Source organism: Anomalospiza imberbis, chromosome 4 (genome assembly GCF_031753505.1).
Source record: "Anomalospiza imberbis isolate Cuckoo-Finch-1a 21T00152 chromosome 4, ASM3175350v1, whole genome shotgun sequence".
Taxonomy (NCBI): Eukaryota; Metazoa; Chordata; class Aves; order Passeriformes; family Viduidae; genus Anomalospiza; species Anomalospiza imberbis.
The window spans coordinates 37345550-37357898 of record NC_089684.1 but is presented as its reverse complement, the minus strand read 5'-3'; the positions used below and the strand labels follow the sequence as shown (position 1 = coordinate 37357898).

The 12349-nt window shown below is 43.8% G+C and overlaps 2 protein-coding genes across 10 annotated transcripts in view; one reads left to right on the top strand and one right to left on the bottom strand.

Moving 5' to 3' along the window:
- The window catches only part of MFSD8 (major facilitator superfamily domain containing 8), a 336831-nt gene that overhangs the window by 193550 nt on the left and 130932 nt on the right, over positions 1-12349 (bottom strand). The window lies entirely within an intron of this gene.
- The window catches only part of JADE1 (jade family PHD finger 1), a 71623-nt gene that overhangs the window by 48611 nt on the left and 10663 nt on the right, over positions 1-12349 (top strand). For all 9 annotated transcript variants that reach the window (XM_068187900.1, XM_068187897.1, XM_068187904.1 and 6 more), the window contains 4 exons: positions 2021-2103; positions 5485-5642; positions 8645-8832; positions 11795-12006. In XM_068187900.1, the coding sequence (XP_068044001.1) occupies positions 2021-2103; positions 5485-5642; positions 8645-8832; positions 11795-12006 (641 nt within the window). The remainder of the gene's footprint in view (positions 1-2020; positions 2104-5484; positions 5643-8644; positions 8833-11794; positions 12007-12349) is intronic.

The following is a 12349-nucleotide window of genomic DNA, read 5'->3' as shown; positions in this document are numbered from 1 at the left end:
TCATCTCTCACAGAAACTTGAATCAAACACACCTTGCCAATACAGCTTGTTCTTAATTCTTTCTCTTGTGAGCAGGCTCTCTCTCCTAGGTCCAAAAGTGTAAAAAACCACTCAGATCCACAAAAGAATTGGAAATTTCCAGGTGCTGACTTGCTGGTGCAATGGTTTAACTTGCTGAACACCTCAGTGGCAGCTAGTTGGTCAGATATTAATGTCTTGCCAATGGAAAATATCAGAACCCATGAGAACTGAATAGTAATCTGTGTGGGTATGTATGTGGTCTGTGTCTTCTAGGGAGGTTGTTGATTAAAGAAATCACATCTGTCTGAGTGTTGAAATGTTAATATTTACATTGCTCCATTACAGGAAATAAATGTGGATTTTTTTTGTCATGCATTTTAGCTGTATATGTCACAGTTTTTGTGAGGGATTTTACTTATTCCCTTCTGACTTTAAGTAGAGTTTGGGGATGGTCTGATAGGATCCTCACAAGAAGTTTGTACTCCTGCTTCTGTTTCTTCTTCAGTTTTCAAGAGAACAATTAAATGGAATGGTAGTTAAATGATCCTGGGAGTCTGGCTTTTCTCACAGATTAATAAATGGCAGTCAGTCACTATTTTCCTTCCTTCTTTCTATGAAGGGAAAGAAGAAGAAAGAGTGCTGATAACTTCACCATGTTTTATATTAAAACACTAACATTTACTTAAAATGAACCTCTCTATAGTCTTACCTCAAGAGATAAGGGATAGGAGACAAGATTTTTAGCTATTTGCTGGGAACATTGCTTCAGTTTTGAGCATTATGCATATTCTGTGTAATGTCTACTATTCATTGCTGTGTTCCAGAGAGGTTTTACTGGGGCAGATTTCTTAATGGATCACTAACTGAAAAGAGAAGACAAACAGATAACTAAAACCTAATGAATTCAGTCAAATCTTTCCAGTGAAAGCCTTGGACAGTTGTTTCACTTTTAAAATTATTTTTTATTTTTAATAGAGAACTTATCCTATCCTGTGCTTTTGAACAGGGTTTTCTTGAGAGGATCCCTGAGAGTTTTCTGTGGGCTGGTGTGAGGTGGTGCTTTTCTTACAGACTGTAGCCTTACCCTTTTTACTCCTACCATGTTTGTGCACAGAGAGTGAAGGAATGAGCAGTGTGGGAAGGCCTTTGCATCAGTTTGCTTCAATTAACATCTAGTTCTGCAAATTGTGAGTTAATGACATAGGTCTTAGTTTCCCTGTCAGATAGACCTAGTACAAGTCCTTCATCTCTGCAACCCAGAACGATTTATTGGCTTTTTTTTTTTCATTGCTGCTGTGTAGTTGACAGTGGAAAATACCTGCTGTACCTGTAAATCTTAACTGTGTTGAAATCAGTTGATTTGCACAGGTGTAATGTATTCTGTTGTCAAAGCACTATCTTGTCAAAGGAGTGCAGATTCTTTTTCTTTTTCCTTTCGTCCTGTTACAATATTTCTGAAAGCTGACACAGACTCTGTCAAACAGTTTCAAGGCAAAAAGGTATAATTTGTTTGGAATGTAGTGAGTAATTATGCAGACAAAAATCATACAGCCACACTGGGAGATTTGCTTGGGAGAAGAAACAACAGCTTGTTCTGTGGGCTCTGCTCTGTGTGTGTAGCAGAGTGCTTCGTTGTGCAGAAGGTTGTGCCAGCAGAAATCAGGTAACCAGTGTAGGTATCTAGGACATTAGCTTCAAAGAGTACATCCCAAGCTATTGGCAGAGCTCCTGGTCAGTTATTAATCTGCAGGAAGTCATTTTTCAATGCTCAGGGCGAAGGATGTTATGAAGTGGCTTTTTTGGAATGCTGGGTGGAAGGCAGGTAAGTGCAGTGCAGCCAGCACAGGCACACCTCAGTTGGGAAATGAGAAACAAAACAGACCCTGGAGAGTGATCACAGAAATTTAGGACTGAGTAGCTTTTATTTTCTGGTTCATTTTGAAAGAGTTTCCTGGGGGTTTGTCACAGAAGCCTGCAAATTATTGTTTCTGTATCCTAGGTCTGTCTACCTGGTCCCAGCATTCCAGATCTCAACGTCGCAGGACCTCATGTTCCAGAGATGAGGACCGGAAACCTTCTGAGGTATTTCTGGAATTTGACTTGCATTTTGTTGCATCTCTCAAAGTACCTGTACACACAATATATACATACATGTTTTCTGGTAATGGATCAATTTTTTCTGATTTACTTTTTTTTTTTTTTTTAATTTTTCCCCTACATTTTGGCTGGCACATACCTCCCCTGCCTCACCCCTTATTCCCCTCTCCCCCTTCCCCTGAAGATTAGAGAGTTCAGCTGTTGGCACAGCTACTGCCAGCACCAGTTTCTATCTATGAATTTTGTTGTAGTCTGACACCCAACAGCATAGCTGCAGAGTCTTTCTTGAGCTATTTTAGGCATTGGGGTTTATTTGCAGCTTGATTTGTGAACAGTGGAAATTTACATTAGGTGCATTTATTTCTTAGTTTGTACTGGGGCTCAGTGTGTGTGATCTTTGCTAAAGTGCTTGTCAAACTAGAAATCTGCTTCCTGACAGTTCTGTCTCATCTAGTGCTTTGAAGAAATGCTGTCAGGGGAGATAAAAATCTTTGAACTTTCCAGGTTGGATCAGCTGTTAGTAACATACAAAATGTGATCCGTTTTTTTGGAAATCTGAATCTTCCTGTCTTCAGGCAAAATAGTACACTGCAGACTTTGTAGAAGCTGCAAAGAAAGGATTAGCTCTGGGAGATGGAATTTCTCACTTATTGTACTTGCCCAGGACATGTATTCCTTCCTCATTAGTGAGTGGTGTTGAGGAAAACTACTTTATGAATCTCCCTAATGACAGTGTACCTAAGTCTGAGAGAAGAGTTTTCACAAGGAGAATGCTATTCATTGTTTAATGTGAACTATGCCTAGTACTGGTGGTTTCCAAACTCCTTTGATTGTTGGCTATTAAAGACCTTTTTTTTTTTTTTTGCCAATGTGGATATCCCTGGTGAATTTATTCTTGTTAGCAATGAGCTTGTTTTCCTTTGTTACCTTTTGTGCATCCCTTAGAAGTAGCCCCTTATACCTGCTTTTGAGAACCACCTCCTGAAAGGCTATCAAGAAATCATCTGAGATAATTAGGAGTCTTGCTGTTGTTTTTTTTGTGTGCTTCTGTTTTCTTCTCTCCCTTACCTTGCTTTTGCTGTCAGAATCTTTGCAGTTTTGCGCTGTTCTCTCATGTTTTCTCAGTCTGGATAAACTTCTCTTGTGCTTCCCTTTAGCTCTGCTCCACAGCCTTTCCCCCGCTGCATTGTCCCTGCTCGCCACAGCAGAAGCGCGCTGGCAGGAAAGCGACACTCGGAAACTCCCCGGGTGAAATCCTGGGCTCAGTGAACTTGGTGGCAAAATTCCCACTGACTTCAGCGTGGCCAGGGTTTCACCCTTTAGCTTTGAAGTGTTCAGTGCTTCTGAGAGCCAGCACTTCTGTAAGCTCTGCTTTCCTCCAGGCACTCTGATTGCATCAGCAGCTAGAGCAGAAAGAATGGTGTCATGGGGCCACTGGCCTGGGAGGGAGTTTCTTGGCTGTCAGGTGCTGCATTAGCTTTGCTTCTGAGGGAGTTTTGTGACAGATTTATCCAAGAGACTGAGTTATTTTGGCTCTGAGATTGAGCAAGGTTCATGTCCCATTTTATATTTTTAGTATTCTTTTAATTTGACTTTTGATTGCTTTAAGTCAAATCACTTAAAAGTGTAGAATCCCCTGGCCAGCTGTGCTTGTTTGTTTTGTGAGCCCATTTACTTTGTGGCTTACTTTTCATTTCTTGATTGAAGCCTCACAGGACTTGTAATTTAATTGTTTTAAACATTTCATTATATTTCATTACCAGCATTCACCCTGTTCTTCATATGGCAATTGTTTCTTTACTTTTTAATGTTGGCAATTTTTTCTGAACACGTGAAGACAAGTGTTAAGAAAAATGTCGTGATTTTATGCTATTTTAATGACAAAAACAGTAGAAACAGAAACATATGTAGACAGAAGTGGGACAGTACATGTGTGTTGGGAGATAGGAGGGGTTTTGAGATGTGCAGTGTGGCAAGGAAAATCACACTTGAAAATATTCTCAGAAGTGTAATTGGCCATCAGATACACTAAAATACTTCCCAAAAGTCCAGGCTTTCCAGGTGTGTGGGTAGTGGATGATGGAAGTGGCTGCCTGGGTAGCTCTCTGTGCACATCTGGTTCTGCCTCAGCCACATGCAGCAGCAGGCTGGGCCTGAGGTGACAGCATGGCCATTGGTTTGGGGCTGGAGGATGGGTCACTTTGCCCCCTTAGCAGCCTCATAAGGGAGTCTAGGAGCACTGCCCTGAAAATCCAGAGTTTTTTCTGATGTAGCTGCAGTGTGGGGCTCTGTGAATGTTGGTTCTGACCACCACTGACGGAGAAGTCTGCAGGGAGCTCTACCTGTTGTCTTCTTGTCCTTGTGGTGCTAATCTGCCACCTGGTTGCTTTTTAACGCTTTCCTTTGAATGAGGCATGGAGTAGTTAGAAATTAGTGTTCTGGAGGTGAAGAGGGCCTTGCCTTTTGGAGAGAGGAGGGGGTGGGAAGGGCTGGAACTTGTGTCAGCAAGTGCAGGCTTGTAGTTGGGATGCCTGTGATAGCAGCACTCAGCTTTCTGTAATGCCAACAGGCTGAAGCTGCCGCAGCAGGCCTGCCACACGAGTGAATCCCTTTTTATTTCATTCTGTGGCTTGTTGAAGACAGCATGGCTACTTGTTCAGGGCAGCTAGCCCACAGGTTGCCAAACATCCTTCTGGCTTTAGAGCTGAATGCCTTTGCAAAGGCAAAGGAAAATTACAACTGTGACACAGAGGTGTCTGTAGCTGATTGAATAAATACCTGTTCCGAATGGGGAGCTGCCACCAGAATTCCAGTTTGGGCCTTATTTTTTTATCTTCTGGGTTATTTTTTATAAGTACTTGCAAAGAGTCACCTTCATAGAATTTCCTCTTGCTGCTGGTCATGGTGGAGTCACGCCTTGACTTCTACCACAGGGAATTTCTAGAATGTCTTGGTATGAGTCAGAGCTCCAGTAATTAAAAAAAAAAAATCCAAAAAGCCTGGGGAGCAAAAATTAATCTTCCTTGTGCTGCTGTTTTACAACTCGGAGCTCCTGCAGCTTTTATTGCGGCCAGTATGGAGGTGATAGTGGGTAACACCTTTTAGAGCAAGTCTCCAGTGCAGGAGAGCTCCAGGACCTGTAGTGCATTTAGGTGGAAGGCATCCTGTCAGTATTTGTGCCTTCAGCCTCCCCTTTCCCTGCCACGAAGCTAATCCCTGTTCTGCAGTGGGCTGGGCTAGTGCACTGGTGGTACAGTGACCTTGTTCCCCACTGTGCTCCATGGTTACCCTGAAGCTGTGAATGGTAGAGTGTCGATATCAAATGTCAGTGTCTCTGTTTTTCTCTCTTGGTCACTCTCTTTGCAGGTGTTCAGAACGGACCTGATCACTGCCATGAAGTTACATGACTCCTTCCAGCTGAACCCTGATGAATACTATGTGCTGGCAGATCCCTGGAGGCAGGAGTGGGAAAAGGGAGTTCAGGTGCCAGTTAGCCCAGGGACCATCCCAGAACCAGTAGCCAGGTATAATTTGGAGGAATGGGAACAAATACACACATGTTTGTGCTAGCAGCTTATGTCTACATTGCCTTGGCTTCCTGAGCTTTATTGCACAGTGCCCAGCTAGGAAGGTCTCAGTTCTCAGAGATGAAGAACAGCCTGTCTCGCCTTTTGGAATGGTCAGAGAGGTCAAGAGTCAGGCTTGTTCTGCCCACGTCAAACACAAATGTCAGAGAACTGTTTTTGGCATAGGAGTGTGATAACAGAACCTTTAAAATAGCTTCTATTTTTAAGGCAGACTTGAGCTCACTTATCATTGCTGGAAGAGCCCTTCTCTGGTGTTCCCTCTGCTTATTTCCAAGCCAAAGGTTCTTTTTAAGGAACAGTTGGACAAACCAGGCTTAAGGGCTAGAGAATTTTTTTGTTTTCATAGGGTTTTTATTTGTGATGTCTTTTATTAACCTAAGAAATTGATTGTACAACATTTCAACTGTTTTAAGAACCTTCCAGATGTACATGTAACTAAATAATGTGAGATTTTCTAGCTCTTATCCAAAAATCCCTTATTTTCCTTGCCATGTTTGTTACACATAGATACTATTTCCTGTTTCAAATTAAACACTGCAGTTCTAAGGGCAGCAGTGTGCTGCAGCCCATTTTATGCTTAGTAGGGGTTGGAGAAAATAAGAGCAAGGATTTTTGCCATTTAATCATTCTAGATCTCTTTGAGTCAGTCCAGGCTGGCTCATAAGGCATTACCAAAGGACCCACCAGTGCTGGCGGGACCACAGCAGCTCAATCCTTGATACACCACAAAAATTTTATGATGATAGAACACTGACTGCTTCTTGTAAGGTCTGTATCTGTCAGCTTTAGCCTTGGATTAAGGGGGCCTCAGGAAGGTTTATTAGTGTTGTTTTTGTTCTGTGCAGCTACCTGCAGAGTGCCCCACTAGGAGGGGCTAACCTGCACATCAGGGAAATTCTGTCCATTCTTCTAAAGGATGGGACCTCGAGCTCCAAGGACAACCTGGCATTTTGCTCTCTGCTCTGCGGTATAGGAGATGGGGACATACCCTTTCCCTGTTCCACACTGACCTCTCCCAGTCCCTGCAGAGGCACACACATACCCAGTACATGTGCACTCACATTGCCTGCTCCTCACTGATTCCTCTGTGCAGCATCCCCAAGGCTGTGGGAGGGCCACACACCTGGGGACTTGGGCAGAGGAAAAACCTCCCAGGGGATCCTTGCCCTGTGTCTGTCAGGGAGGTGCTTTGGTGGCTATAGCAGGTCCAGGTACTCACTTAGGAGAGAGCTGTTCTCTGCCAAAGGCCAACAGAGAAGTTGCTCCAAATTTAAGACAGGGAAAGAAGGCATCACAGCTGGAGGTATTGGCACGGCAGGCACCACTCCTTGTTTTCTGCTGAGCTATCTTGTGTAGTCCTACTGAGGACCTGCTGGTCAGAGGAGCCCATTGATGCCTGATTATTGCTCTCTTTGCTCCCTCACAAAACCCTTGGAGAGCCCTGCCCTGGTGCTGCTGGAGTGCAGGAACTGCTCTGAGCCTGGCTTTGGGAGGGAAGGGGAATAAGCAATAGACAGATCATAGCTGGTGTAGGATAGGAGCCAAGGCTGTACAAGGAGCTGGTGCTAGTAAGGAACATAACAGTGAATAACAGGTAGTGACTGGTGAGGGCAGAGGAGCATGAGACAGGAGTGAGGCTGTGTGGAGATTCACTGTAAATATGTGGTCAGAATGACAATTCAGCTGAATGGCTTTCAGTGTGTAGTAGGGGTTGTCTTTTTTTAACTTCTTTCTAGCCCAGAAATAAAGCCAGAAAAGGGAGTTGTTTTGAGGTCAGAGTCACTGTGCTTGTTTCTTCTGTGCCACTACTGTGGCAGGGTGCTGCCCAGAGGTCATGATTTCCACAGAGTGGTACTCCGGGAGGAATTTATGATAAAGAAGATTTGGAGAGAAGTGCCCATTTTAAAGTACATTCTCTGTGAAGATGCAGTAGTCTTTGCAATATGACCAGAAACAGTTTGGGTAGTGCAGTTAGGCTGGCAAGGTCATTCACATTTGTATTTTTTGCAGCACCTCAGAAGCTCCAAATTCAGCATTTGGCTCTTGTTCACCATTTCTCGTTGTCCGAAATAAGCTAGAAGAAGGGAAGCTTGAGGGATGTGCAAGACTGAGACAGAGGATTTACAGAGATCTGTTTGTGCAAATACAGCAGCAGCAGATCAGGGTTTCTGCTAGGAGTTAACACGTTGGACCTCGGATGGGGGCAGAATAGAGTGGGGTGTGGAGGCTGTCCTGCTCCTTGTGGGGCTTAGGCTGTTCCCAGCAGAGAGTTATGGCAACACAGGTGGTGCATCTCCTCCCTTGTGGCACTAGCACCCCAAAAAATTACCTCCAGTGGTAGTGCAGGAGGCAGGCATTTGGCACTGTGGCCTGTTGCTCCTGGAGGGACCGGGGTTGTGTTGTGAAGCAGGTTTCATCCAAGCTCAGTTTCATTGTGTGCTGTTGACTAAGAGAAAGGGCAATGTCCTCTACCGAGACAGCCAGAAATACTTCTTTTTTTCTTGAATGTTCTTGTGGTCAGTATTTTAGTTAAACTGATTTAAAAAAAGTCCTAAAACATAGTTTAACATGTGTATATATGGCAGCCACTATGTAAATAGAGCGTCCCTGCTTTGGCTTTAAACAAGTGTGAATTTCAGGTAAGAGAAAGCACAGCTCTGTCCTCTAATATTTAATTTTATTTAGAATTCTGGCAATGAATTGGATTTCTAGACAACTTCAGTTAAGTTCTTAACTCTAGTCAAGTTATTACAATACCACCAATCAGTTCTGGAAGTGCATGGAACTGTTTTCCCACCTCAGTGGTGCCAGGTGGTTGCTGGGATGGTTAGGTGGCTGCTGCTGGTGGTTGTTAGTCACTTAGAGCAAAGCATTTTGAATTCTCTAGAGCTGAGCCTCTCAGCACTCCTCATGCCTGCCTGCCTGCCTGTCTGTTTCAGAGTGGTGTCCGAGACAAAAGCCGTCACCTTCACACGGCCCAGGAAATTCATCGTGTCCTCGGGTGCGGAGCCGCCGGAGCTGGGCTACGTGGACATCCGAACCCTGGCAGACAGCATGTGCCGCTACGACCTCAACGATGTGGACGTAGCATGGCTGCAACTTGCCAATGAAGAATTCAAAGAAATGGGTAAGCAATGAGGGATTTGTTGCCTTTTTTTTTTTTTCTTTTTAAAGCTGGCAATCTTAAGAATAATTTCAGGGAGAGCAGCAGTGGGAAGAAGTAGTAGAGGTATGAGGAGATAATAATCATATGAGCAGAGCTGATGTGATTAAGCCCTAAGATAGATGCCTTCATAACTCCTGTGCTGTATCTGCTTAGACCTGGTCAGAATCTGGCCACATGTTTTGTTGTTTTCTCTGCTGCTTTCCATCTCACAAAGTTCCCAGTTTGCCATCTTGGTTCTCAAAGGGAACGTCAGAGGTAGTTTCTCCAGGTAGTCCTATTTATTTAGTTTTGTCTTCAGCACAAATCTGTCATTTTAGCTCGTGGTGTTCAGCTGAGTGGCACAGGGAATGGGACAGGAAGGAATTCCTGCACTGATTGGGGGGAGCTCTCAAGCCTCACTGTGACTGTGTGCTGTAGTTCCAAATCAGGAGGAAGAGCTGTCACAAGGGGAGCTTTTCTGCAGAATGGGTTGTGTGAGGGAAAGGACAGGGGAGAGGGGCAAACTGGAACATTTTCTTGGTAAGGTGAGTGCTTCAGGGGAGGGTCTCAGTGGAACTGAATTGGATGTAAGTCAGCACAGAACTTCTGCCACATTGTTTGGCTGAGGGAAAATGCTGTGCCAGATGGAAGGGGTTTGGACATGTTGGTGAACACCTTTGGTTTTTGTTTTGGCACTGTGGCAGTTCCCTGCTTTGGGCTGCAGTTTAGTCAAACATGTTTTACCTGGCTGTAGCCCATAGGTGGCATGACTGAAGAACTGGTGAACCACAAAATGACCATTTATAACTCTTTTTCTCCTTTTTAAACCAACACATGAAAGAAACAAGTGATGTCTTGGCCTGATCTCTTATCCAGGCCTTTTTTCCAGCAAGTTCACTTGGCTTTCCTTAAGGGAAAAATGTACTTCTTATTGTTTGTTTGATATCCTTCTATCCAGTCTATCTGGATAGGAACCACACGAGGGCTCCTGTAGTGGCTTGTGAGCAGCACAAGAGGGGCAGATTTGTTCCTCTGCAGGGAGCCCCATTCTGCTACACCAGCATAACCTTTAAAAGTACATGCTGCACATGGCACAGTGAACAGCTAGAATTTGTTGGATCTTATGTTTTGGTATAGTTTCTTGTAGTTTGTTTGCTCTAAATCGTTACCCACTCAGTTTTGCTGCATGCAGAGGGAAGGAAATTCTCCTGTCAGTACCAGGCAGTGTGTTGGGGGTCTTGAAACATGTACATGGGTGCTTGGTCAGACACTGCACACTACAGGTACTACAAAGGGGCATTTGAAAAGTGAGCTACTTCCTGATCTGCACCTGAAGCACTTCCTTACGGTGTCCCTGGGGCCATGAGTTCCCTGTTTTTTCTTTGATCCCTGTAGGAGTGCTTCAGGTACTGAGAACATGCAGTGGTTCTGTAAAAGAATGATTGTGAACATCTGAACAGGAGCTGCAGCCCCTGCTCCCCTTTCTGTGACCCTTGCAAACACACAGTCAGTCACATCTCTAAGGGCCACTTAAAAAGTGAGAGCAGATAGAATTCACTTGCAAGCTGGTGTAAAACCTGTCATCATCTGCTTTGCTGGTGCAGCAGTTCTGAGTTGCAGGGCAAAATAACCATCAGTAGGATTTTGGATGTTCCCTCTTGCTGCTTTTCAGCTGTTCAATTTGGGTTGCATGGAATGCATTGATCCCTGCTGCAAGGATTGACCTGTCAGTAAGGGAAGCTGGAAGTGCTTTTGTGGACTGTTTCTCTTCTGATCTGGAGGAGCTAGAGAGGTTTTTTTATTCTTTGTTTTGTGGAATTTTTGGCTCAGTTTTTCACAGAAGAGCTGAGAGTTTTCTTGTTAGAACACCCATCCTGAGATGGCCATTTCCTCTTGGTTCTGGGTTTCACCTAGGATACCTAGGTGAAACCTAATTTCTTCTCAGTAGCTATTACAAGTGCTGTGGTTTGGATTTGTAATGAGAATGGTGTTGATAACACACTGATATTTTGAAGTCTGTGGTTATCCTAAGTCGGGGGCTTCTTTTTCCTTATTCTTTCCTTTTTTGTTTCATGCTCTGTCAGGGAGGAAGTGAGCAAAAGAAACTGGGAAGGAGTATAGCCAGGACAGGTGACCCAAACTCACCAAAGGGATATTCTACATGATAGAAGGTCATGCCCAGGATATAAACTGGGGGAGTTACTTGAGAAAGGAGGCCTTTCAATTTCAAAACAAATCTGAATTATATACCACAAGACAGTGGGTCTGTAGCTGTGTCATGAATAATTTTCTGATGGATGCTGTTGGAAAACAGCAAATTTGACATTAGATATTGCATTTAGTTATTGTCTCAGATTTGATGTTGCATTTATTACAGTTTTTCACTTTTTAAAACAAATTAATTTATTGTTGTAGGGTCTGATGAAGACCTCAGTTGGGATTGCATCCTGTTGGGCTGGAACTTATGATAAACCAACAACTGTTGTTAGAAATTGCAGATTCCCTCCAAGTATCATAGCAGATTTTGTCACTGATTTTCTCCCCCTGCTCCATCACTTTTGGTTCAAAATACTTTCAAATCTTTCATCAAAGAATCAGCATCTTTGAGTGGCAAAATTAGAGCAAAAGCCATAGATGGTGCTGTCCTAGAAGGAAAAATGAGAACAAGACCAGGAAGCCAGAATCAGTCTTGGAAAGTTTTTTCTAGAATTTGAAAGATTTGGACACTCCACTTTTGTTAGTTTAATACACTTATAACACAGTTTTGCCTTTTTTTTTACAGTTTCCCTGGCTTATGCTGGAACAGGCATGATTGTCTAGGAATGAAATGTGTCTCTGTGGGGATTGGCTGTGTCTACTCAGCTGTTAAGAAAGAAGGGGGAGCTGTTTGTGGTGATGGTTATCACTCTTTCCTTCAACTATGTGAACAACTCCTGTTTTGCAGGGATGCTGGAGCTGGATGAGTATACCATGGAAAGGGTGATGGAGGAGTTTGAGCAGCGCTGCTACGATAACATGAACCATGCCATCGAGACGGAGGAAGGGCTGGGGATTGAATACGATGAGGATGTTGTCTGTGACGTCTGTCAGTCTCCAGACGGAGAGGATGGCAATGAAATGGTGTTCTGTGACAAATGCAATATTTGTGTGCACCAGGTATGGCAGCAGCAGGGTGCTAGGTGGTAACAGAAACTTTTCCAAAAGGGCAGTCAGTAGGGACTCAGGTGGGGTTTATTCCAGAGAGCTGTGCTAAGGAAGCACTACTGCGTGACACCTTTCTGTGGTAGTTCAGAAGTTTTCTTAACATAAAAGAAGAGATATAGTTTTAGCCTGTTTCCATGGATGCTTCCTTCTCTGGCAGGTGCCTTCCCATCAGCCTGTCCTTCCTTCCCAGCTTTAACAAGTTTCTCTTGTCATTCAGTGTTTGGAAAAACTTCTCTGGTGAGCAGGAAACACATTTTCTGGCATGTGTTACTTAACTGCTTTTGTACTAATGATA